Source organism: Fukomys damarensis, unplaced genomic scaffold, assembly GCF_012274545.1.
Source record: "Fukomys damarensis isolate Sample0158 unplaced genomic scaffold, DMR_v1.0_HiC HiC_scaffold_26, whole genome shotgun sequence".
Classification (NCBI taxonomy): domain Eukaryota; kingdom Metazoa; phylum Chordata; class Mammalia; order Rodentia; family Bathyergidae; genus Fukomys; species Fukomys damarensis.
This window is the reverse complement of record NW_022900938.1, coordinates 3,852,903-3,880,343: the sequence shown is the minus strand read 5'-3', so window position 1 is coordinate 3,880,343 and position 27,441 is coordinate 3,852,903. Positions and strand designations below refer to the sequence as shown.

General features: G+C 43.9%; 1 protein-coding gene across 1 annotated transcript in view; it reads right to left on the bottom strand.

The window, feature by feature from the left end:
* Positions 1-27,441, bottom strand: part of Hecw2 (HECT, C2 and WW domain containing E3 ubiquitin protein ligase 2) — a 320,103-nt gene that overhangs the window by 41,739 nt on the left and 250,923 nt on the right. Inside the window, exons 15-19 of the mRNA XM_010631993.1 lie at positions 20,588-20,722; positions 17,255-17,357; positions 15,263-15,359; positions 3,631-3,714; positions 1,370-1,479 (exon numbers count right to left, since the gene is read on the bottom strand). Coding sequence (XP_010630295.1) covers positions 1,370-1,479; positions 3,631-3,714; positions 15,263-15,359; positions 17,255-17,357; positions 20,588-20,722 — 529 coding nt within the window. The remainder of the gene's footprint in view (positions 1-1,369; positions 1,480-3,630; positions 3,715-15,262; positions 15,360-17,254; positions 17,358-20,587; positions 20,723-27,441) is intronic.

Sequence of the window (27,441 nt, the reverse complement as noted above, 5' to 3'; positions counted from 1 at the left end):
TGCAGCCGTGACGGCGCCTCATCTCTTCCCCACAGGGTGCAAGGTCCCGGTGTACCACTTCCCGGGAATTCTTGGAGTTTCCTCCCGGCTCCTTCTCTGCCACCAGCCTCAGTCCAGCCTTTCATCGAAGTGTCACAGGGCCAAGGAGTGAGCCTCCCAAGCACCCTGGCCCAGCCTGAGGAAGAACCGTTCCCACACCCATGTTCCCACAGCGCTGACTCACTGTCCCACCACGAGCTTTAGAGGCAAAGGTGGTGCCCCTCGTCTCCACTGCCAGGTTGAGCCCAGTGCTTGGGTCGTGGGTGGATGCCCCATAAATCTGTGCTCTATGAACAGGCTAAGAGACCTGTTCCTGTTTGGGTGTTCACGTGGGGTGCCGTTTTGTTAACACAGCAGCGTATGAAGACACATGTCACATACCAAAGAACCGGAGCAGCCTCCAGGGCCACATCTGAAGTTGGATTTCACTCTGGTAGCTGTTAGACTTTAACAAAAGTAAACAGTTGGCGCCCTGTCAGTGTCAGCTCTACCTTCTCAAGACACTCCTTTGCCGAGCTCTGTTTTCTCTTTTTCATTTTTTTGGTTTTTTGAGACAGGGTCTCCCTATGTAGTTGAGACTGACCTGGAACTCACTATGTAGCCCAGGATGGTCTCGAACTCACAGCGATCCTCCTGCCTCAGCCTCCGAGTGCTGGGATTACCATGCCCGATTCCAAGCTTCACTTTCTACCACCCCTTCATTTGCCCTTGACTCACGTGCCCAAGTCCCTGATTCACATTTACCTCTTTCAAAAAGAGTCGAACTTAAAAATTTTAGTTTATCTCTTCTGATTAGTTCACCCTGCAGGGACAAATACCCAAGTCCATTACACTGGATGGCTTTTAGGTAAATTCTATTTTATCTCTTGAGAGTGATATTTATTTATTTATTTTGGGGGGGTATTGGGGATCAAACTCAGGTCCTTTTGCCTGCAAGGCAAGCACCAGAACCACTGAACTAAATCCCCAGCCCAAATGGTATTTATTTTTATTGTCTATCTAACCTGCCTGCCCATTAGAACTTTTAAAATCCAAAAAACACTAACATAGTATTTTGTACCTTAACATTCTCCAGGATATATTTGGTCTTACCTAACATCCTGAAAAGTAAATTCCGTATTTGAGCGCATCCCACTATTAACGTTTATTGTCTGTTCATCATTTGCCAAAACAAGGCCCGTGGAACGAGCCACGTTTAAGGGACGGAAGCCTCCACACGAGGAGCACCTCTGCCAGTCCTGAAGAGGCACCGTGTTCCTTCTGGTCTCTGGGAACACGGGGCCACCTGGGGCCCCCTCCGCAGGGTGCTCCCGGGCAGCAGAGGACTCACCTGGCGAGTTCTGGGGTGAGGACACTGGGGAGCCGCGCGGGGACTGACAGTAGCTGGGGTGGAGTAAGGCGTGTGGAGGCACATATGACATTATCTCCTCTTCAAACAAGCTGGGGAGACAGGAAGCAAAATACAAGCTGCAGTCAATGAGGTGTTTCTGTGACGGGCAGGAGGTGGACTCTTCATGAGACCTGTGCCAGTACAGGTCCCTCCGGTTGTCACTCCCAGGACCCTAACGTAAGGGCTTTCTTTTATCTATCGTCCTGTTGTTTTATGTGTTATGAATATTGTTCTTTCAGTTTATCACCTCTCATCCTTGTATGTGGTATCTTGCATCATATACATTTATTTTTTACCAAAAATTTGCCAAATTTAACCAATAAGAAATGAGACCTGAGAAAAGTACTTACTTTACATGACTGGAATTACTGAGTTACTTACATGGAATAATCAATAAAAACACAAGATCATTTAAAGTTCTTGTGTTTATAATAGTCATTTTAGAAAATAACTTTATAGGGGCTTGTTTTGGATTAAATAACATCCTAGATGTACATGTGGTTTGCTAACAATAAAGCACACTTGCACCAGGAGTGATTTTCCTTTTTGACAAATAGACAAACCCCAGAAATGGTTACTACACTTTACTCTGTACCCCACAAGAACACTAAGTTTAGAGTCACTGACTGAGATGGTTTAAATTTCAAAATGCTATAAAAATGAAGAACTGAAGATAAGACTAAAACACCCATAGTTTCAATAGCCATTAAATATTACTTTTAAACAGGCACATGTAACACATTATGTCATTGTGCGCTATTATTAAAACAGGAAGTACATCTGGTCACTCGAGTGAAAAGAAGGGTCTAGAGCTGCAAACACCATCTGTCTGTGGCAGTCACAGAGGAGCCACACATCAGTGGATTTCTCACGTGTCTTGTATGACCCGCCGAAGCCTAGTCCCCAGTAGGGGACAATGTGGCCTTGCTCTTCCTAGAAGAGCTCCAGGTATTTTTGAACTCAACCACATAACACAGAAATTCAAGCATAATGTGGTGTTTATGAAAATACAAATATTCTAAGGTCTACTGTAATAAAATATTTAAGAAAATCCACCTAAAGATAACAATAAGGAGAGCTGAAGGATAATCATGGGTATTGTTTTTTACTAATTTCAAAAGCAGAACTCATAGCTTGAATGAAACAAATTAAGATTTCTAGAATGAAAGAGCCATATCCTACCCAGAATTTTGTAACAAAACTTTGTCTGTTTTATCACCAGCCAGGCTCGGGTGCGAGTACCCTTGGCATCAGCAGGCCGCTGGGGAATGTGTGCGGCTCCCTCTGCCTAGAGGTACGGTTCAGAATCACGTGACAGATGGTGTGCAGAGAGTAAACGCGTCCCTTCCAGTTACACTTCAACTACACACTAAAGGGAAACTACATTTGGTAACTATCAAGTGGTAGTCAGAACACAGCAACTAAAATGGTAACCATGGAGTGGAGGACCGGAAATGGCCAGGTTGAGAACTCCATGAGAAACATGAGCGAGGCTGTCAGCACTCAAGGGTGAACCAAACAGAGCCTCACTGGCGCGGGGAGAAGTCCCCACAATTCCATGGCAACCACAGGGGTCAGTGTCCCCACCACTGGCAGAGCACAGAATTCTCTTACTCTGGCTTCCTACATTTGAGGGATAATATTAAAAATAAGAAAATCTTCTGAGAACATGAGTTTCCCTTCTACACAACTCTAAAATTTAAAACCAACCCCAATCTAACTATTTCAGAAAGAAAATACAACTGGTCAGTTTTATGAAGGGCTATCAAGTTGGCAGTGAGTACAGAGACTAAATTTCAACTTTCTGATCTGCTTGAATTCCCAAGCCTAAATTTTCAAAACCACAAAGTAAATAAATAATATCTTGAATCAGCAAAAAGAAACAAAGCTCATTTTGAGAAAAGAATTGAAAGAAAATACAAATGTGACCTCTTCCTGACACCAAGCGGGTAAGCTGTGAGCACCTGGTTCTGAGTGGGCATCCACCAGCATCTCCAAATGTCCCTCCTCACCACATCCTTCACAGCAGGGGACAGACGCAAAATGAAAGGAGGCTCAGTAAAGCAGCACCCTAGTCTTCCTTAAGTCTCTAGAGACAAAGGAGACGTTTTGAAGTTCCCAACATGGACATGTCGATTTCCAAAACACTCCATCGTAGCTGAGGATGGCGGGCTATCACCCCAGGTCCCAGAGTCACCTACCTCAGCAGCATCACGAGGTCTGCATCACTCGAGAGGCGCACCAATCCTGGGGTCCCTTCCGTTCTGATAAATTGGATCTTCTCCCTATTCAGACAAAGAAACAGCTAAGAATGTAGGCAATGGGCTTTTGGAAAGTAATGTGGTGGTCACACACGTGGCTCATGACAGCCCCTGCAGTTCTCGGGGTCTATGATGTGGCAACCACTCTGACACCCCAGGAATCCACAACCCAAGACTCAGTCCCTGCCTTCAAGGGGTCACTGGTGAGCATCCACACCCCAATTCCAGCATTGCGAGGGAGTAGATTACTTGATCATCTGTCATTTTGCTGTCTAAGTACTACGAGGGGCAGTAGTGCTGTCCAGGTCCACCCGGAGTTAAGGCCGGCTGTGAGCAGGAACCCAAGCAACAGTTTCAGGCTGCTCCCCTCTCCTTCTGAAAAGCAGGTTTCAACTGGGGATGTAACTCAGCAGTGCAGCGCCTTCCTCAAGCACGAGGCCCTGAGTTTGATTCCCAGGAATGAAAATCAATCAATAAATAGCAGGGTTCATCCCTTGCCCTCCAGAAAGGGCATGTAGAGGGATGTGATGTTTTCCTAAGGTTTTACCTTTAAGTTATGTGAGCCGAGCTTGTTCCTAATTGGAAGCATAGAGTATATATGCCTTATGACTTCAATATAAAAGCACATGGCTTTTTAAACAAGCGAGAAACAGAAGCACTCTTAGTTACACAGTGGTGGAACAGATCGCGTACACAGCTGTGCTTGTACACGTATTTACACATATGTATACCTGTCTCATACGTATATTAAACGTAGTGTTGTTATTGCTCCTACTATTTTATTATAGAATTAGTGATAACAGCAGGTTTTCTTGTGTCATTGAGTTACCGTTTTCAATTTCTCATATGATACACTTTTAATAAAAATTTTCCCAGTTGTTTTCCCTCAGTTACCATTTCTCTCATTTACACCATTGCAAAGCACACCGTATTCCTTTTCACAAGATGAGGAAAAAATAACAACATGAACTACAGTACAGAAGTCGCTACATTTGATGGAACAGATGTCAACACGATAGACAACTTCACTCTGAGTGCCAAGGTCAATCTATTCTGATCACTGTGCCTCCACGTGAAAATCAGCCTTTGCACCTTTATCTAGATTTAGCTCTTATCTACAGAGCATTTTGATTTTGTACTTGATTTTCATAAAGTTCCACTGCATTTCAGATTTCCTGATTCCAAGTTAGGAAATTGCTCACTGACTTGAAGGCAGTGAGACAGAAGGCAAGGTTTGCTTACTCAGATAACAAAATCCCTCACACACAGAAAGTGATTCGCTCTTAGCCATGCCAGTTATGAGGCAGGATACAGATTAGGTCCTCGCTTTCTTCCAGCTAGATCATTTGACTAATACGTTAGTACGTGAGGTATGGAATCTTCATGTTGGCCTCCTTTCTTTTCTATCCTTTACTGCCAGAGCTAATTAATATTCTTTAAAAGCATGACGAAGCAGTGAGTGGTGGACACGGGTGTGGAGGAACTAACAGGACCTTACTGGAACCTTCTCACAGCACCCAGGCCGAAACCGGAAGGACACTTTCCTCCAGTGAAGGATCATGTGTCTGAAGGCGTGTAATCTGCTGAATGATTTTTAATAATAAATATAAATACTGACTTTAAAAAGCTAAATTAGAAAAAAAAATTACCTCAGAGAAAAATGGACAATTATTTCACCAAGGTACTTGTATAAGGTTTAGTAACAGGTGTGTTATCTTGTAGAATCAAAAGCTATCTCCAACAAAGTTTATCTTCTTAGTTTATCCTCACAATGAAATCCGGCAAACAGAACAAAATAAAAAGTGAACAGTCTGAGCACTGTCCTAACTGCCTTAACTGGATAGAGATCTATGAATGTGTTGAAAATGCATGTTCCAGACTGTGGCCTCTAGCTTTCCTGTGAATAAGAAAAATGTCACAGCCCAACTGAGTCACAAGGATGATGGGGCCAGCAGAGGGAAGGGGAGGCCCGGAGGAACTGTGCCAGCTGGGAAACTTTCCGTCACTGCCGCTTCTCCCTGCCAGGCAGTGAAGCAGAAGACCTGATTCTCCAGGCTAGAATGAGCCAAAGGCACGCTGAGGCGAGTCTTCTACCACACCAGCTAATCTATCACAGCGACAGGCTACGGGCAGACCCTGGGACATGTAGTGTGGCGTACGTCACACCACAGAGTACTTTCTTATACTACTACTCACTCATTTTCCACAAGCATTTTCTGAGCAGCTCCTATGGGGAGGCGTGGTCCCACACACTGGGAACTCAATAGGGACTGAGACAAAATCACCAATCAAGGAGTTGGCCGCACGGTAGAAGAGAGAAAGTCAAAGGCAATTCCAGTATTCTGTGAAACTGGCCCGCCCACTGAACCGAACTGTCTAGACTGCCTTCTGACACCCAGCCTAGACTGTGTTTGTGCAGTCCTTTCATGTAGAGACAAGGACTTCACTTTACCAATGGTCCAGGAGCACATGAAGGCACAGGAAGAGAGAAGGCTGGTGTCTTGAAATCCTCAGAAATGTCACATCTCTTCTGAGAATGAAAAAGGAACTGCTCCCTGGTTATCAGATATTTGCCCAATATTCTACAGGCTAGTGTTTCTCAAACTGACATCCCTGTCTATGAGAAATCTGCAGGCAAGATCTTGAATCCCGCAAGGATTTTAAAATTTTGTTTTCATGCCATGATCAAAATGGCTGAAGTGACAGACATGTACTTTGCATGACATGGTTGTCACTCCTGACTGAACCCCGCCACGTGACTGGGGTTCAGGCGGCATTTACAGGGCTGTGGTCAAGCAACCCAGTGAGCAGGGAAGGACTTGGAGGGGCGGCAAGACAGCAAGGCTGCCTGCCCTGGGGCCGACAGGGCCTGTGTGCGGCACATCCACACTCTCGTGAGCGAGAAAGACAGTTTTCTTGGAGAAATATCAATTTGCATCATGAAAATGACCAAGGGGAGAGAAGTAATGTTAGCTGCCCCGGGCAGAAGTGAAAACAGAAGAGACAGACTTTAAAAGTCAAGTATGCACTTATGCCAAATATGCCGAAGTCTAAAGAGTCCGGCTTAGTCCAGGAACAAAAGTGCCGCAGTAGTTTGCAAATGGGAAGGTGGTGGCAGAAGCCACCCACCTGGCTGACTCCACGGTACAGTTCTTCAGCGCCATGCACTGGGGAACTCTACAAATAAACTGCGTAATAAAGCAAGGAATTGGTACCTGCAAATGTGGCTCTTGTTAAGAAGGGAAAGCGGTGACCTGTGACTGGGCCCTGGAAGAGGTGACAGACTACAAGAGGCAAAATAAAACAAACCAAATCAAACAGCAGTGAAACAAAAACCCAAAGGTGCCTTTTCCCTGACAATGGTCTCACCACTGGTAGTTCAGCTTCTGAAAAGCAAACTGACCTCACATTAAGTATTAATTCAGATACGATTAATTTTCTTAGTTTTTACTTAATTTGTGTATCATTTGGCTTATAGTTTATAAAAGTTGTAAGCATAAGAAATCTGCACACACACGAAAGTTGTTAAAAGTCGATGTGACGGGTTTGCAGGATTTCTTCTGCTTTCAGAATGGAAAAGAACAGCTTCAGCCCTCATGAGTTTCCATGAGTTCACTCAGGGTTTAGGACTGGCCATGAGTCTGAGAAAGGCTGTTAGAGATGTACCTGCCCGGGAGTGTCTGAAATTCCTGGAGTTTGTCTATCAAGCTGTCTGTGCTAGGGGATAGCGGCAGCGTGAGGAAAGTCTGTCTGGTCTTGAGGGCTGCGGGGAGGAGCCTAAGATCCTGCTGCAGCACTGTTTCCGAGGAAAAGCCCTTCCTCTTCCATGTCAGCCTCCAGCCCTATGCTGTACACACAGGGAGCAGAGAGCTTGGACAAAGACAAAGCAGGCACTTGACCCACGGATGCCCAAATAACCACTCTGCACCCTTGCATTCCGCTCCATGTTTGGAATAAACAATCTTGCTATCATATTATGCTGTGGTGGGAAGAAAAAAAAAGAGAACCAGAAAGCTGACGTCAAAGAGTTATGAAACCAGAATCCACTGAGGGAAGTGCAAAGACAGGTAAAGCAGCAGTCTTTATCTTTTTTCAGAGGCAATGTTTCAGTAAGAAAACCCACAACTGTTAAAACACAATGCTAAACTGCACCGCACAACACAGCATTAGGAAGTAGCTGCCAGCCTGCGCTGTCACTCAGGTCTACAATGTTCAGGCTGTATAAACACTTCCTCCCATTGCGGAGCCACCGCGGAAGGCCAAGGCGAGCAGATCACCCGAGGACAAGGGGCACAGTCTCAGGACTGCGGTTCCCACAGGAAATGCCCTCACCGAAACCAGCCAACTCGCCTGAATCTAAAGAAGGGACATGTGCTACATTCCGCACTGTGAGACCCTGCAGATCTGGTTCAGGGGCAGGTTACATACACTCGTTCCTAAAGCTGCTCAGGGAGTTTAGAGAAGTACCCTGACTTCCCCGGTGACGTAATGTCCAGGGAGGAGAAGCAGCACTGATCATCCATACGCCTCACCACAGCAGCGGGCACTGTCTGACTTCCACAGCTGGGCAGTGGGAAAGCTAACTCGTCTCGCCTTCCCATTATGTAGGTTAGATCTGGACACTCAGGTCCAGGTGGTCACGAGACTCCTAGGGATTCAGAGAAGTGACACGAATTCAGAGTAGAATTTGTTAGAGTATGAATTATCTCCAGGCTAAGAACTAAGAATGAATTCTCATTGCTTGCTTCCTCACCTTAAGCACAATCATAGAACGCAAACAAAATACTTAGCTCAGGGCCTGGTGTAAAGCCTCCAAATTTTAAACTATAGAGTATTTATTAAACGGGCCTCGCAACGACTTACTCTTTTTACAACAGACAGCACGATCTACTGAAAAGAGTCCAACTAGACTTCTAATGACCTAGTCCTTTTTCTGTGCCCGTGTTAACAAGCCATTCTAACTGCGCTGTCCGCCCATTCCACACATGTCTAGTGAATACTTCTGTGATATGTGGTAACTAAGAAACTGGCCACTTTGTAAAATCAAAATAATTGGCTTACATTTCTCATAATTCAGAAGGTGGGAAGCATGATTCTCAATAAAGCAAAATTCTGTATAGTTTCCTCTGACCCATGATCTCACTTCTATCATTTTGGTTACTGGTGGTCAACCTTAGTCAGAAATGGAAATTTCCAGAAGTTAAAAATTAACACACTTTACATAACTTTCATTATGATTGTTCTAATTTATTATTAGCTATTGTTAATTTTTTATTATATCTAGTTTATAAACTAAACTCTATCCTACATGTGTATAGACATGAAAAAAATCACAAGCTATACAGTGGTCGTTACTCTGGGTGGTCTCAGGAATCCCTGGCTATCTTGGAACAGATCCCTTGCAGGTGGGGAACCACCTTATAGTAAAACCATTCTGGACTCTATAAAAGGAATTTAGTTATCATGAACAAAAGCACCTACTTAGAATACATTTTTTCCTAAGACATTTTAACAGCTTCAACCCTAAGCTCATCATTTTTGTGAAGAATTAATATGTAGGATATATGGAGTCTGTAACTAAAGGTGTACATTTTAAACTGAATTATAATATTTTATTATACATTTGATAATAAGCATTTAATTAAAATACATTGAATGATTGAAATTATACTGCTGTCTTGTAAATTTGCTTGAAAAAGAAACATACCAAAACATCCCACAGAAAATGCTCACTAGGAAGCACTTAAAACGAGTTCTAAAACTCTGTTTCTTGCTCTCTTAGGGGATGGAATGTCCTGTAGGACAGGAACTGCATGTGAAGATGTCTCCCCTGGTCCGTGGCTGAACTTCTGCTGAACCTCGTGGAGCAGCATGGCTGCTCTCTCTGGCTGAGTGTAAGCGTTCAGAGAAACCCTTCGTGTGGGAAACCGAGCAAACAGCCCCAGAAAGCCTCTTCACAGAAGCTAATCATGGAGCTGAAGATCCTAGGTGCACCTCAATGACACGCACAGATGCCAAGGCTCCGTGCACACAGTTGAAAAGTTAGAAGAACTTCAGGGGCAAATTAAACTAAGTCCCTGTGTTACATAAGAACAAAAGGTGACTACTAATGTATCAATTTCATTTTATCGGATGCTTACTATGCTTACAAAGAACCAAATGCTTTACATTTATTATGTCATTTAATCTTTCAAGACTGCTGCAAAGTTAGAAATCCTGTTGCTTTTAGGTGAACGCCATGGAGGGCTGTTAAATGCCTCACTCAGCGGTGAGTAAAGTACAGAGGCAGAATCCAGACCCAGGTCTGCCTGACCCTAAGTCGGAACTCTCACAGTAAATACTGTCCTGATCTCCAAGGGTCACAACGGCGGATCTCAGAAGAGACAGGCTTCTAGCAGCACCTTCCTGTAACTATACATATGGGGTCTATAAGTCACTGTCACCTCATGTTTCTAAATTTGGTAATTATGCCTGTGCTGATGGTCCACAGGAAAACGGCAATCCCAATATGATTTTATACTTTCTGAAGTTCATACAAGAAAGATCCGATGACTGCCACGTTGGCCTAGACACTTGAATGACCAGTAAGCAAATGAGAGGAGACTCAGAAGCAGGGCTGGACCGGGTTTAACAACAACAGGGTATGCACCAGGACGAGCACAGCAAATACATGCTATTCAGACCAGGAGTTCAAATGCTTAACACAGATTAATTTCCAGTCCAATATTAAATTTAGAAAAATTAATATGCTAGAGTTGGACAAGAAATAGGTTAGAAATTTTGAACAATGAAGTTTAATATCAGCTAGCTTTTAGAAGTTCTGCAAATTTCTGCATTGTCTGATCACTTTAAAATGGGCAAATGTTATTTTTTAAATTAAGAATAAAATTAAACTATAACAAAACTTCAAAGCTCTCAAGGTTGGATTACGGAAAGATGTGGAAGGTCTGAGCGCATTTACTTCTAGTCTGGTGAATCTAGAAACATATATTATTTGCCTTTTGTGGCTCAGAATTTCTTAGGCCTCCAAGTTACTGATTTACTAATAACATAAAATATGGAATGGCTTGATTTATGCAGTAGAATGTAGCACAGGTCACATTCTTGAGACAAGGCATCAAAAAGTATCACAGATCACATTCTTGTGGTAAGGGAATTTCCATGTCAGTCAAATAAGAATCATTCTCGTGCCCAGAGTAATTATCACTGATGTCTGGGGAGATTAGGACTGGCCTGCAGTAGATCTGCTGGCTGGACCTAATAATCACAGAAGAGAGGAAATTCTCAACTCAGTTCAGGTTATCAGATTCAGGTTCTTTGTCATAACAGAACAGTGCACATACAGCAAAACCTAGTTTTATTGAATTTGTACGCATTATACTCACCTCTACAGTATTATTAAAAGTCACTGCAAACGACACTTGCAATTAGGTGTGGGAGAAGTTCAAGTCTGGCTGGGCCAGGTGCACCGCACCTCCTGTCTTCTGAGCAAACTCGCCTAAGTGCGTAGGGGCTGGGTCTAACGGGCCGTACCTCCGCCCCTAGTCCGTGACTCCTCCACCTCTCCCAAGAACAATCACCCCACCGTATGTCCAATAAGATGTCCCCAATGTTCTCCACTACTGCATAAACTCTAATTAAATGCTCCTTCCCCACAGCTGTCCACATGCAAGCTACACACGCCTACACATTTCCTAAATAAAGTGGGAGCGTTCCAGAAACCTCCCGGAGACTGCTTGGTGATTCCACACCTTACCCTCCCAGCCTGAGCTCCTGAACCTTGTTCTGCAAGCGGCTCCTGGCCGATAACAATTAGGCATCCAATTAGACCACGTTACTGCAGCTCCTGCCTTCACATCACAGCACATGCGCATCTACACAGATTACTGCCTTCTGGGGAGAGCCAGCGGACAGGTGCGGTGCCCAGTGGAGACGCGCACTGCCGGGGGCGGGGCTGTGGGGATCTGGATGCTGTTTTCCCAACTGCAGCAATAAATCTCTTTCAAGATTAAGAGAGAACAAATCAGAGAAGGGGGACAACAACTTGGCAGCATTCACACTTGCATGACACAAGAAGTTAGGGGAAGCAATTCAGTGCAGCAGTTGAAGGTGAAGGCCGGGTTCTGCTGCATGGAAACCCACAGCCATGTTAGAGAAAATGCATACAGTGGAGTCTGCCGGGAGAAGGAGCTACATACAAATACAATGTAAACTTACAGCTTACTACCTCCTGGTTTAGCAGAAACCACGAAAAGGAAAAACACAAAATAAAGAGGTAGGCCTACTTCAACCTGCCAAGGGCTATTCTTTATTTCCTCATTATATTAAGGAGAAACACAATGATTGTTTAAGTGCCTGGGACACAGGTAAGGATGACTGCATCAAATGCTACCTCGGTGTTATGGTGCAGATCTAGAAAGTCCCCTCAAAGTCTCTGTGTTTGGAGGGACTGAACCATGGGGGTGCTCTACTCATCAGAACGTTTGCCGACGGATGAGTTTATGGCTGAATGTGCTCTTAGGAGGTGGCGCCTGGCTGGAGGAGGTCCCTGGAATGTGGCCGAGAAGAGTCCCTTCCTATCCCCAGCTCTACCCCTCTCTCCTTGCTTCCTGGCTGCCACTGCATGAGTAGCTCTTGTCTGCCATGCTCTTCTGCTGTGCCGTTTCCGCCTTGGAGCCAGCAGACCACAAACTAACCCCACTGAAACTGTGAAGAGGTACGAAAACAATTTCCCAGATTCTGAGCTAAAATTAAAATTTTCTCTTCATCAGCTAATCATCTCAGATGTTTTGTGATAGTGAGGAAAGGTGACTAACACACTGTGCTATCACAAATGTCACTACAGCATGAGATTAACAGCCCAGCTGGTGCTCCGCCCTCACATTTGTGGGAATGCTCATTCTGAAACAGAATGTGCCCCTGGTTTCACAAACTTCTCCTCTAGGTTTCCATGATAAGCAAAGTGCTTAACTACTAAAACACTTTTCAGAAAATGGAAGTGCAGTGTGACCGATACTCTGGGTAAAAGGGCAGGAATTATTTCACTAGTTTAAATCTCTACTTCCTCGTACTTGTCACAGCTGCATTTGCTTTCCATGGCCAAGTTCTGTGAAGAGCTTTGAAAAGGATAAACAGATGCATACATATTCAAAGCCTACCAAGTGAGTTCTTAGTAAGAGATCACCATGTGAGATGCAGAAGAAAGACTTGTGTTTAACGGAGGACTCCATTAAAAAATAAAAATCTTTAGCAATCTTCAGAAGATCAGAAACGTGTAAGGCTCTAAAAAGCAGAAAGAAAACAAAAATAAAAGTGGAAGCTCCCAAATGCAGCCTGCAGCTTTTCCCAGTTGGACTCTGTTAGGATTCTGTCAAGACCTTAGAGAAGAACAACAAAGTTTCGGTAAATTAAATGGTCCAAAGGTAGTGACTTAAGGATGCTCTATTCGTTTTAAATTATAATGCACAGTACAGCGCAAAGCTGGAAAACTTCTTGAGTTTCTTGTTTCTTACTCTTTGTGGAGGCTGGGGCACTTTCAGAGAACGAGATGTTAACTAGAGGGGCAGGCGTGTGTGCCCACGTGAGGGTGTGTGGGATGTTGCGACTCGGTGAGTTAGAACAGAGAGAAAATAGTTTTCTTTATCCTGTGATTAGCAAAAAAGGAAGAATTTCATTTGTTCAGCTCTGAGGTTCAGACTCTATTAATTAGACCACGGAGAAACTTATTTCTGCAACTTCATTTAACTAAAATGTCTTACGTAAGATTCCCTAGGGGACCATGGGATGCTGAGTGGGCACCAGGATAAAAAAAAACACCTACAGAATCCACATTTGGGTACTTTTTATTTTTACTTTTTCTGTGTAATCTAAAATATCAAGTTGTATGGGGGAAAGCACTTTCATTTAAGTTTGACAACTGTGTGTAAACAGCATTTCTATATTAGCAACATCTGAAATGTACTTGAAATTTTGTGTAATTTTAACCTTTAGAAACTCTAAAAGTGATAACAACTATAAGTCATGAGAAACTGAGAAAATCATGTTAATATCTGGTAACTTATTTTCAACTTAACAAATTACATACTCACTGCATGCAAAGTGCTATTGTAGATAGTGGATTAGTAAGAAGAAGGAATAATGAGTTGGATAAGATTCATATTTGTAAGCATCTTATAATCTAATTGGAAAATAAAGCATAAAAATTTGAAAAATCAAATTAAAGCATGAAAGCCAAATAGTCAAAAGAGTACAAAAAACAATTTGGCACCGTATATGATTAAAACTTAGTGTCTAGAACAGAAGCTATCATACCTGGGAGTGCCACAAAAATGATACAGAGAGATTTAAAGAAAACAAAGCTTGGGATTCACTCCTGACCTTTTGATTTCTGGATAGTGTAGGAGAATAGGTTCACAGAAGAGAAAGCAGCTGGGTGAGACTCTCCCCTCTTATAATGGTGATCAAAACCAGGGCCTTCCCACCAAGCTACAACCCCAGCCATTTTTTGTTTTTTATTTTGAAATAAGGTCCTTGCTGAATCATTAATGCTGGGCTAGAATTTTCAACCCTCCGTGCCTCAGCTTCCCAGAGAGCTGGGATTGCAGATATAGGCTGCCACATCCAGCTGGCATTTTATGCTGTACAGGCTAGCGTATTTCTACTAGTAAAGGGGGCATGCAGACCAAACAGGCTTTGGGTTATGTCAGGATTTCAACAGAAACTCCCGTTTTCCATCCCTGCTGATGCCCAATCTCCTGAGATCGACCAATACAGTGGTAGCTCAGTTCACGAACACTTCTGTTTGAGAGCAATTCTGTTCACAAAAAGAAACATTCATCAAAATTTTGCTTCTATTCATGAGCTCTTCATCTTAACTTTATGGGAAAATTTGATTTGGTTCTCGACCAAGTTCGTGGAAAGAATTAAGTTCATGAACCGAGGTACTGCTGTCCTAGCCCAGGTCATGACAGTAAGAATCCACAGTGGAGTTGGAAGATTCTGAGGAAGGAGGACTTGTCCTGAGTGTTAAAAGAAAGGTCCTTCTTGCCACACTGAGAACAGAAAAGCTTGCCAAGACAGAGGAGCAGTAGGTATTGACAGGAGTACCAGGGAGCTGTTTATAAGAAGGGTTCTGGCCGCACAAGGCTGGGCTGCAGAGAGAATGAGTACCTTGTTTGGGACCCACTGTGCTCTTATAATGGGAAAGTGTGAGTTCTGAGTCCAGGCCTGCAGGCCTCCAGTCCTTGTTTACTGAAGCCACACTCCAAAGGCTGTGGTCTTACTATTTTCATCATAATCTGCACATCCAGAGTGACTTCTTAACTGTAAATTTTTGCTTTTTCATGTCTTCAAGGGGGCTTCTAGGTTGTTTAGCTAATCTTACTGAACTCTTAAATTTAACCAAGAGAAGCCAGGGCTACAATGACTTGGTGTTAACCACATGAAATATCTGTAGTAAAATGCCTTTGGAAAAGAATGTCAGAAGGAGGGAATTTACAAGATGATGATCAGCGTTGCCAAGATTTAATGTTGGAGCTTAGTCAACATCAGCCAAATCCAGTAAGGCATTTACCTGAGTGAGTGATTCCTGGTGAGATCAGGTTGCCGCTCCTGAAGAATTTCAAAGATGTTGGGTTGGCGCAGAAATGCAACAATCTTGTCATTGTAAGCTGAAAAAATCAGAAAAGATGATAACTTTAAAAATAATCTGTTATTCATCTTGCCCACATAAAACCAAACTTTAAAAATCTCTTTTCCTAATTAATATTCTTTGCACTGACATTAATACTTTGAAACTACCCTGCTACTACTATCGCAGTTGTTTAAGTTCTGATTCGTGTCTGACCCGCTACACAAGCACTGTCTTCTACCTCATAGATGTGATTTACTTAAGTATTCTTAGTAAACTCATATAATGAACCATGTTTATTATCAAATGAAAAGTTCATCAACAAGACAATACATATCGGTCATTTTAAGTTTACTGAAATAAACCTCACAAAAATGACAACAGTTAGAAATACAAAACAACTTTCTAGATAAATTTTAAGATAGCCAGACAGGCAATGAGGCAGAACCAGTGTCCCCCAAATACAGACACAGCTACAATCCAGGCGCAGAGGACAGACTACCCCCCAAACTCCCTGCCATTAGGCCACAAACAGCGTGTTACCAAAACAGCTACAGCAACAGCTCTAACACAGCCATCATCAATACACACAGAACACACGTTCTACAAGGCTGCCTGCTACTCAAGGATGGCTAAAGAAATTTTAAAACGGTTAATTAGAATTGCCTAAGGCTCTGTTAATGTCTTTTTGTGAAGAAAATGAACGTGTTAAGTACAATGATTCAGGTTAACTATATTAGTAATCAGAAGTAGGCATGAATATATTTCAATTCACAAAACTCAGACCGAGTGTGTGAACTCATAGATCAGGGGTCCGAAGCCAGTCAATGCTTTGGTTTTTGTAAATGTGATCAAGATACAAGCCTTTCTTAAACTGACAAATGATTAAATAAAAGAAGTATAATTTGGCAGACATCTGACACTTTGTGTCACCTTATGCTGCCTGTACATACATATTTTAGTTAAATGTGGATAAAACATTTTTAAAACAAGCCTGCTAAAATGGCATTCCAGTGTAACTCAAAGTGTGCCGAAATGTGCATTTCATTACGAGCCGAAAACACCTATAAAATTGAATCAGTCTTCACATCCATGATCAGAAACTAGACAACTTTTTAAGCAATAATTTTATAATACTTTAAAATTGTATGTGCAATGTTCAGTATCATATTAGTAATGACAATAAAATGTACACAGTCAGCCTTTGACCCTAGATTTGTTCTTATCCAGTGGTTGTCAAACTTCTTTAAGTCATGGGCATTATATTGTATTTCATGACAAAGTTTACTTTACAGTAAAAATTTTAAACAGGCAATGTACACAGACAATATATAAATCTGCTCTAGTCTAAGGCGGGGAAGGGTCTCTATGGTCTTCCCCCTGTCTTTCCACTCCATTTCCTGAGGGACCACAGGTCTGAAAACCATGAAGCTACTTCAACTTCACCATTTTAACAACACCTGTTAGCTAGCTGTTTTCAGGCCTTTGTGCCTGTCTTCATTTATTTTTAGTCTATCATCCAGCAGGCTCTTGCTGTCTTCTATTTGCTACAAAAATGCTTCAGAATGTGCTATTTTTGCTTGGCTACCTCATGAAGCAACCACATTTTCAAACAGCATTTAAATCAGGTCTCACACGTTAAATATATCCTAAGTCTATGCATGTTCAAATGCTTATGTATGATTGAGCAATACAATGCTTTAGTAAAATTGTATTTCCTTGACTTAGACCATCTGATACTTCTACACAGAGAGGTAGAGTGGTGTAGGATTTTACGAGACAGAAGCCCACTGAGGCACAAGTCTCTAGGACTCTGTTATAAATTTAAGGATAACGGAAGAGTTTCTCAACATAGGGCAAAGAAAACCCATCTGGATCCTCTGCTCAGGGTATGATGTCATGCAGGCCCAGCTGGGGCAGGGGAGGGTGACATACCCACTGGCACCATGTCCTGGTACTGCGGCCTGCTGACAGTGTTGAACGTGCTGGATGGCCTGGGAAGGACGGGTGGCCCTGCATGCCGGGAGTCCTCTCCCACCTGCCAAGGCAAACATCATTTACTCCACATCCAGACCCACAGAGCTGCCCATCAGCACCCCAAACCCAGCTGCTCAAAATGCTCAGCAACCGGCACGGCAGACCCAACCCATCAGAACAGGCAGACCCCCAATTTCCCCCAATTCCCTGCTCCAGTGGCTGAGTGGGGAGGAGGGTCGGGGCACCCTTTCCCTGAGTGTCAGGGGCAGGACTACAGGTGACATCGAATGGCTGGACATGCGTATAATCGCTGAGGCTATGGCAGCCAAAGAGCAGATTTGTTGATCAGGAATAACTTCTGTGTGGACAAAATCCAAACCTGCAACCTGACAGTCACAGGAGGAATGGGTGGTTCCATGCACTGGGCCAGCGCCAGGAGATTCCCTCTTCCGACCGAGGCTGGCAGGGAATTCCCTGTCTCAGCAGAGGGGGGCTCTCACTGTCTCCTCAGAGCAATGCTGCAGGCCTATTATAGCACCGGCACAACAGCTCTTTCTGGTTTGAGCCTCCCATAACAGTAGCAGGTGTGGAGCAGCTAAACAGGGCTGCTCTAACATGAGTTATTTACTGTGTCTGCTGCAGGCTCAAACTCATACGCACAAGTAGACAACTGAGAACACCCTTTCACGTGGGTTCAGGAGGCTCTGCTGTTGCTGTTGGTTCCCTCCTAGCCTTCCCTTCCATGCTCTAGGAGTAAAACCGTGTGAAAGAGTAAGAAAACAAGAGGCAAAATAACATACTGGATTTCTAAATCGGTACTTTCCATATAAAACTTCTCTTTCTACCCACAGAAAGCCTTCACAATTGTTTTCTCACATTATGTCAGAGGTTTGCTGAGGACGTTCTAAAGGCCCTCACACTGCAAACAGCCTCTTCACCTTCCAGAATGTTCTCACTCATTTTTCAAAATGTCCTTTAAGTGGAAGTTAAAGGCAGCCTTTACTCTGTTCCTGTAACACCTGACATACATTTCTAAAGCAGCTGTCTTTACGAACAGTTTAGATTAGTTAGTTATACCTTAATAAATCTGGAAAGAGATAAGCAGGAAAAAAATCCACATTATCTGAAAAGACTATTGAAGTAGTTTTCCTTCTCAACCACTAAAAAACAGCTTAGGATTTTTCACTCATATTTTATTCATCTAAACTGTGATTTTATACTCTTTCCTTATTAAGGGAAACAAGATAATTCTTTTTATTCCTCAGGTTGTCAACTACCATGTTTCCACTGTAATAGGTATTTGGTATCGTTCAGTTGGACAGAAGAGATACGAATACTTCTCCTGATGGGAACATTTTAATACTGGGATGCAGGAAGGTGGCTGGAAAGACTCGTAACTGGACATTCTCTACCTTCTTGTCTCGAGTTAGTGGCTTTGAGGAGGGGACTCAACCGCTGTGGAGATTCGGCCACTCACTACAGGCGGGCTGTCCGTCAGAGACTCCAGCGTCTCGATACACCAATATGGTGTGATTAATCCCTCCTCTTGGTGTGTTGCCGTGTGTCATCTTCCCTGAACAGCCCAAGGCCTTTGACATCTCATTTTCTGAAACCTCTGCAGGTGTGGGTGGTGCCTCAAGATAGGCGGGCTTCCAACAGCTGACAGCTGCAGCGTGCGGGCATCCCACAAGGCCTAGCCCTGCTGCGGCTGAGGGCTGCATCCACCAGGACACCGCGGTTCCACAGCTCCGCTTCTAGCAACAGGAGGTAAATCTTTACGCCAGTGCTAATACAGCACTTAAGACCACTCTGCCACAAGGCTACTACTGGGCCATGAAAATAACTCAGTCCGGAGAGAGAAGGGTGGAAAGGAAATGCAGCACAGCTACTACTCCTGTGCACGTTTTCTCAGGAAAGCAGTCGGGACAGGGGACGCGGCTAAAGGGCACCGGCCATGTGATGAGGTCACACCGAGTCCCGAGTACACAACAGACAAGCCCAGGTCCAAAGGTAAGACTGCTGTTCTGTTTTTAGATAAATGCTCCTGTGTCCTCCAGCTCACCACTGATGGTTTACAAGACAGCAAGGTAAAGATTTATTAGCTACTCATAAAACATAAATATTTAGGTGCAATAGATTATGTATCATTTTTATATGAGCTCCTTGAGTGTATTCTTCTAGGTCTGCATCAATCAGCAAGCACATGATACACTAGGGCAAGTACGTAAATCATGAGGGGAAATTCCAAGACTAGAATTTTGATGAATTGAATCCAATTATTTATTGCATTCATAATTTTTTTCTTGTAAGAAAGGCTACAAAAATATTTGACCTAAAGTATAAGACTGAAAATATGACAGACACTGAGACAGAAAAGGTATGCAGGAAAAGAATCTCAATTCTGTTTGTCTAAGGGAATTTCAGAAACAATGCACACCAAGCAGTGGTTACACAGACGCATAAGCCCACACTAAGGAGAAGAAAACTCAACTAAAACACAAGTCTGATTCAAGGAGGCTGGAGGAGGGAGAAAGTGAAAGAAGGATCTGGAGCTCCGGTCAGGACACTGGAGGGCCCCCATGTGGCTGCCAAGGGCCACTGCGGGCTGGCCGTGCGGGTCCAGCCTTCAGGGACACGGTGGAGGGTTGCACAGCCAGCACTGTGAATGAACACTTTAGAATAAGCCGGCAAAGCTCGAGAAATTCCTCCCTGCACTGATCAAAGCCCATGAAAACCTGCAGCATTTCTTCTTTCTCTACTTTTACTAGTGCATGTTTGCCACTCATGATTACAGTCTTTGTAGGAAGTCGGCACACGAATGTGGCACACCCTCATTCTTCTTACGAACTCTTCCCTGTCCTCCCTCCCTTGGCTCCCTGTCCGTGTGCAGATCTACCTCCCTGTGTCCTACGATCTATCCCTCATTTTGATTTTTAAAATTACTTATAGTTTAATTTGTCATACGAGAGAAGCTATTCAGTGATCTACGTCACTGAACATCACGATCTCGAGGTGCAGCCATCCTCCTGTGAATAACTCATTTGTCTCTGAACACATCATCAACTCCCTCTTACCTTCCTCTCAATTTAGAAAAAGTAACTATTTTTTACTATTTCCTTGTGTGTCCTGCCTTTTAAATTTTTAACTAAGGCTGTGTGCCTTTCCAGAGAAACACTGTCAACACTCCAAAGCTTTTCAGATCCAGGATGATATTCTTTAAATCAAACTAGAAACCCAAGCCAAGCCGGGCTGAGGAGAAGCCGCCAGTCCTCCTTGCAGGTCTCCGCTCACCTCCCCTGCGCTGTGGCTGCGCTGCCTGGTCAGGTGCTGCCGGTGGGCCAGCGCACTCGTGGGCCTGCTGCTCTGCAGCGGGAGCCGTGGGTCGATGAACGTGGTGGTTCGGGAGTTGTGGTCCACAAAAAACGCCTAGGACACAAGAGTCAGCAGTCAGCGCGAGTGGGCCACACATGGGTGGCGAGCTGGGACAGTCAGGGCCTGGCCTGGCCTCACCTCTCCAGGTAGGGCGTTTCTCTGCCCCCAACCCACAGGGCAGGGCAGAAAAGATCAGGAAAGGGGGGACCCTGCCTGGAGGAGACGTTGGGAGCCTGGCTCCTAGAAGGTCCAAGGGCCGCCTGGGCTGCTCTCGGGGACCTTAAATGACATCAGAGCGCTTGGCAATCAACATCGCCCCTTTTTTTCCTCCCCTATGCAGCCAGCCACCAATCCCTCTGTGTGTCCCCTCCACACCTAAAACTTCGCACCAGCAGCATTCCCACATCTCTGGCACCTCTGCACGCCTTGCCGCGAGAGTGTTCCTTCACTATGCTTTGATTTCATCAGCACCAAGTGCATGGGCTAACAGCCACGCTCGGTCCGTGGAAAAGCCACCCTATGCTGGGGCAGCTCTGCCAGACTCTCCGTCTCCTCCCCCCGCCCCTGCGGTCAGGCACCCAGGACACACACAGGCTCTCGCACGACCAGCAGGGGCCGAGGCAGATCCCACGTGCGACCCTGACATAAAACCACTCATACGCCCCTCTCCACCCCCAGGTCTGGACGGCGGGAACCATGTGTGTCCTGTTAACTTCACGGGACAGCATGAACGGGTGGATGAGCACAAGCCATTTACTAAACTCTGTGGTCCAGGGAGGGCTGAATACCTCAGAGAGCGGTGCTTTTACTTGTTTAATTATAAAACTCTACACAAATACTATTCATCATTATTGCTGGGCCCAAAGTTGTAAGCTTTCCAAGTAAAATTCAGTCAAGGCAATGATAAAGCCCATTATTTCAAGTGCAACTAGAAACTGTAAGTTTCCCACGATGGAGTAAAGTCCACTGAGGCATTAAAGATGAAAGGAGAATGTAAATGTATTGTACACCTAAAATGTACCAATAAAAGAATTAAAAGAAATACAAATAAAGATGAAAGGGAGGCCCGGTGCTGTAAGTGTCTGGGCACGTGACGCAGGACAAGTTCCTGAGAACAGAAAAGAACCGACTCTCAAACAGGTGAGGACCTGAAGTGTCAAGAATGAATACAGAGACAGAGTATGTATCCACACCGACAGGAAGAAATCACCTTCCCGCTGCGAACAAAACATTTCTACATGCACATAACCAGGAAATGGAGCAAAATAATTTGTAGGTAGCTGTGAGACAAAAAAGGTGTCCTTTATAAAGAAATTTATGAAGAAATGATATAAAGCTCAACTCGCTGAAAAACCAAGCAAAGGAAAAATGATCACGGTGAGTTTTTGCAATCCCTTCTCTTAATACCTGGAAATTTTGTCATCTTCATATCCTGGGTGAGGGTCTCCCCTCTCTAACCTATCAGGTGAAATGCTGTTTTGCTCAAGTCTTGTAACATGTGCACCGTGACGACCAGATACAAACAGGCCTTACCCACAAAGTTCGCCCAGCCTTGATTCTGGCTTCTAATACCCTTGATCTTTCTTTCTGACACTACACAAAATATCGTAAAATAGGAGTTATTTGTACAAACAGACCTGGTTAACACCTACTTTTACATAAGAGGCATCATAATTAATGATCTTCTTTACGTAAACTAACATTAACAAGCTTTTGACTACAGACACGACATAAACCGTGTTATTTAAGGTGAAAACACAAAGAGCACTGAAATACACGGCTGATTTACTCTGTGTAATTTCTTAGGAATGTTTTACAGGGAGGGGTGGCAGAGGGACAATGACACGTCTGTAATTATAAGGACTGAATGGGTGTCTGTATCTAGGTCACCTGGGATTCACATGCAGTGTCACAGCCTTGTGGGACGCTAACATGCATGCCTGAAATCCTCTCTCTGAAGAACTGCGGCATGACTCTTTGGGGAAGGGACCTTTCTTACCACTGTGTGAACCCCAATAGCTTTCAGGGCAGTACCTGCAAAAGCAGTGCTTGGCAACAAGGGGGCAAACTGCTCAAACCTCCCACGAACAGCTTCCGGACCAATACAGGGGAACAACTCACCATCGATTCACGAAACGGTAAAAGGCGCCTTCTTTTACACAAGCATAAAGCAGTCAAGGTTTGGAAAAAAATCAGATAAGGGGTGTGTGTGATAGACAGAGGGTGGGGGAGGCAGGAAGAAAAGATCACAGTAAAAAAGAAGACAAGGTTTTAAAAATGCCACAGTAGATATAAGTAAGCCACCAAGAAAAGCCGAGTTGTGAGCTTTAGCTCTGCTATTTGGTAGTGAAATAACCCTGGGCAAACTACTTACGTTTTTAAGCCCCAGTTTCTCTTTTGTTAAACAGGAATAATCACGTCTGTACTAAGTGAAATAGTTCCTATAAAACTGGAAGCACAGTGCCCGTGGTACCTCACATATGAGTTACCACTATTATTATGAATTTTCATTTCTAAGACATTTCCCTGAGGATCACAATGTTTCTTGCTATCATCCACAGAAAGGCCTCAAACAAAACGCGGAATTCTGAACAAGCAGATGTTTTAAATGGCATTTCTATAAAGACTCCTTGCAAAGAGCACATGGCGCTTTCCTTCTGTCCCTCGTCCATCCTACTCCCGGAAACAAGGGTGTGGTAGCTGGAGCTCCAGCAGCCTCCCTGCAATCATGGGGGTAGCCTAGAGCAGCAGTTGGAGGGAGCCAGAAGTTCTTCCCACTCAGTGCACCCCAGGCTAGCCCAGACCCCCATCTCTGAACTTCTTCATGTGACCAAGTATAATCTTCTAGCTGAAGCTCTGTGTAGATTCCTCATCACAACACAGCCGAGCCCAACCCTCCCCCTGCAGAAGCAGCACGGTCTCTAACATTAGCGCTAGGAGCTGGCAGCACCATGGGACAAGTGAGGACAGCTGGTGGTCATCACCGCTAACACGCGTGGTAAGAGTTCCCAGTTTAAGGGAAAGATGGTTGGAAACTCACAGAGTTCAGATTTGAATCCAGCTTTCTAACTCCAAAGCCCGGGATGCAACACCTCCTTCCCCCTCTTCTTTCCTTATCTTTTTCTTCCATTCTGCTTTCTGCTGCCACCTTTTCCTTTCTGTTACACTCTTCCCGGAGCTGGTGGAAGACAGCAGCCACACCCGCCACCTCTGCTTCGGCACTGAGACGGCTGCTGGGACCCACTGTCTCTATGGGATGCATGTACTGTTTATACAAACAGCTTCTGAAGTCCAAAACTGTTTGGAAAAGGTCCTGGATAAGACCTCCACTGATGCCAGAGTCAGGGCACGCGTAGGAACCAGCTCCAGGAAATAGCTGTTGGGCACGTTTTTGGCTCTGCTCTGGGCCATGGGGTGACCTTGGGCCACTGGGTGACCTTGGACAGGTTTCCTTAGTGCTTTGCTTCACCTATGTCGAAGTGATAACTGAGGTTACTGCTGGGATGTGAAAAATATGTTCTACCCCAAAAAGAGCAAGAAAGAATGGAAAAATCATTGTGTGATTCTAGGCTGTGGTCTTTACCTATGCCAGGCATATCAAATGTGTCAGGAAAGTGGGTCACTTTCCCACAGGAAGGGATAACTGGTGCAAGGAGGACCTGGTGCCTTTTGTTTTAATTTGGGTCACTTCGATGTCACAATTTTCAAATAACCTGCAATTAGTTATGAAACTAACATGTAGTCACTGTTCATACAGATGACACCGTGAATGTAGATGACACGAAAGCAATTATCTGAAAAAAGAAATCCTTTCCTAAATACCACTGCAAAGTGTATCCTGAACACTGACGTCCTGCTGCTGAGTTTCACTAGGAAAACTCACTCCGGCTGTCCAGTGCAGCTCTGGCCGACAACTCGCAAATGGACAGTGACGCAAATGCACAACTTACGCTGAGAACTTCGAGCTCCCGCAGCTGCGGCAGAGCTGCAGTGTGGAATCTGTGCCAGAGGTGCCGAGCGGACTCAGTGAGGCCAAACAAAACACACTCCTCTCTTTACATAATTCCTTCTTTCATTTTGTTTAACTTCTATTATTTTAAGAAAAGAAAAAGCCATCAGTGTTTGTGAAGAAATACCAACCTCAGGTCTGACAAATCTAGGTTAAAAAAGTTGTTTCCAGTTAATATTGTGCCAAACCAGGAAAACATATCAAGAAGCCATGTAAACAAAATAAAACAAAAAGTGCTTGTAACTATGCTACACAGGACAGAACAACAGATCTTCATTTACCAGTACCTCTATGTGGGAAACAGAATGGATTTATCCAAATTGACACATTTCAGGTGGGGCAGAAGGGTGAGCCTTCAGAACAAAATGTGTATATATTTTTAAATTCGATGCAAGTCTCGAAGACAAGGCCAAAGCCTTTCTATAGTTGAGCAGTCCCTTCCACATTCTAGGAGTTTGGCATTTTTCTCCGAAATACATCCACAAAGCTGAAATCTTTATTCTCTCATTGAGCAGGGTATTCAGGCCCAAAAAGACACTTTCTATTTGCCATTTGCTTTCTTTGTGAATTTGGGGGGGCTTGTTTTTTGATCTGACATCTTTTCACCCTTCTGAAAAAAAAGGCAAGAGATCCTTAAAAGCAACTGCTATCCACACATTCATGGCCTAATTCCATCTCGATCTGGGTTCCTGTAGAACTTTAAGTATAAACTAGGTCACTACCACCAAATGGCATTTCTTATTTCAAAATAATTAAATACAGGCGCTAGAAAAGCAACCAATGTAGTCAAAGAGACAATAAACACAGTTTGCAAAGTGTAGCTCTACACAGGGTTTGGGGATTTGTGTACTCAGTTGCACTTTAGTCACTGAGCTGACTGGATGCTGGCACCATCAGCGGTTTCACGTGGGATTGAAACCAGGGCCGGGGTCACAGGAGCCCTCACTTAGCTCAGCCTGTGCTGATGTCCACTTCACAAGGACTCGCTCTGCTCTAAACTGGATCCTCGCATGGTGACGCGCGTCCACGTGGGGCCTCCCAAAATGATAGCCAAGGTCACAAGCCACAGAGGTGCAAAGCTGGCTAGGAAATGGTTTAGCTGGGATATAATACAGCATATGACTTCTGTAGAAAGAAAAAAACCTAAGAAATATGGGAAATACATTTGACTTTAAATAAAAATATAACTGCCATCTTACATTATTGATTTAAGCAGGGCAGTGATGGCCGACCATTTGGAGACAGAATGCTACTCTGTAACCCCAAACCCACTTAGGTTATAGAAAAGTGCCAACACAGCAATCAGATCTGAAAACCAAGGTTTTAGTTTAGCAAAAACAACTCTCCCTTAACATCTCTTGTCTTAAAGGACAAACACAGTAACATGCGTGCCAACCCACCCCACCGCCCTAGGGTCTTGTGTTTTCTGAACCGACTGTGATCACTCTCATCCTTGCTGCTAACCTTCCACTTGTAACCCCACTGTTCCCCACAATCTGATGCTAATCGCAGCTCCAGGAGCTGGGCAGACAGGCATGAAGCCTCGCATGCAAGGAGAAGGAGGTGAAAAGAGGTTGTATCTGGCAGTGATGATCCAAGAACCCAGAGCCCACTTCAGCAGAAGTTCTTCAGATCCATCAAATTAATCACGGCAACAAAACAAAACAACACACACACAATTATAAGTTAAATAGCATTTGGTTTTTCTTATTAGAGCACATTTCTATTTTCTAGAGAAGTTACCCCCATGAGGACACAGTAATAGCCAAAGTCAGTCAAGAGCCAGGAGCATTTTAAGTAAGTCATACTTTAATACCACACTGATGCATATTTCTTGCATGAACAGTAAAATGCCTATGTCAACACTGTTATTCAGATTCCAAATTACCCTGATTTTTACCCTCCTGAGAGTATGCAGAAGTTTAGAATTATTATACCAAGAAGCACACAGAAAGCTTCCTTCTGCACTGGCCTCTCACTTTATCTGGTGGGCTTCACTCCCTAGTGAGGTAAGCCAGATGTGTGTTCTGCACCTTAGGTGACAATTCTAGGCCTTGGATTCGACAGGTGCATCCACGGGGTGACCACACAGTCACCTACAGTCAACCTTGTATACAATTGAACTTGGCATCATTACCAGTCTCAGAATTATAAAATTGAAATTAAAAAGGAAATAAAGCAATGAAACAAAATGGTACCAACAGAAATATTACTATGCAGTTTTGAACAAGACACCTCTCCAAATGTAATTAAGAGCAGAAAGAAGAGCATTATTACCACAGACTCAATACTGGTGTACTCTCCCCCAACCTGCTACGCTGAAACCTCCAGAATTCACAGAAGTAAATTTCCGTTGTTTATGAGACATGCTTGCTATGATATTTTCTCAAACAGCCAATACAACCTAGATAATTGCACGTTTGATATTAAATCTAGCTTGGAACCATATCATCTAAACTTTGAGACTAAGGAAGTCTAAAGAATCTAGGTGCTAGGCTGTTGTGGCTTTCCTCATGATAGCCTGCCCTGTACTTTCATCTTGCTTTTCCTCTTTAGTTTCCCTGTCAGTCTTCACTTTCACTTTTTCAAATAAACTTTGCCACTGCTTAAAAAAAAAAAAAAGAAAGAAAAAGCAGCATACGCCTGTAATCCCAGCACTTGGGAGGCTGAGGCAGGAGGATCGCTGTGAGTTCAAGACCAGCCTGGGCTACATAGTGAGTTCCAGGTCAATCTCAATTACATAACGAGACCCCGTCTCAAAAAA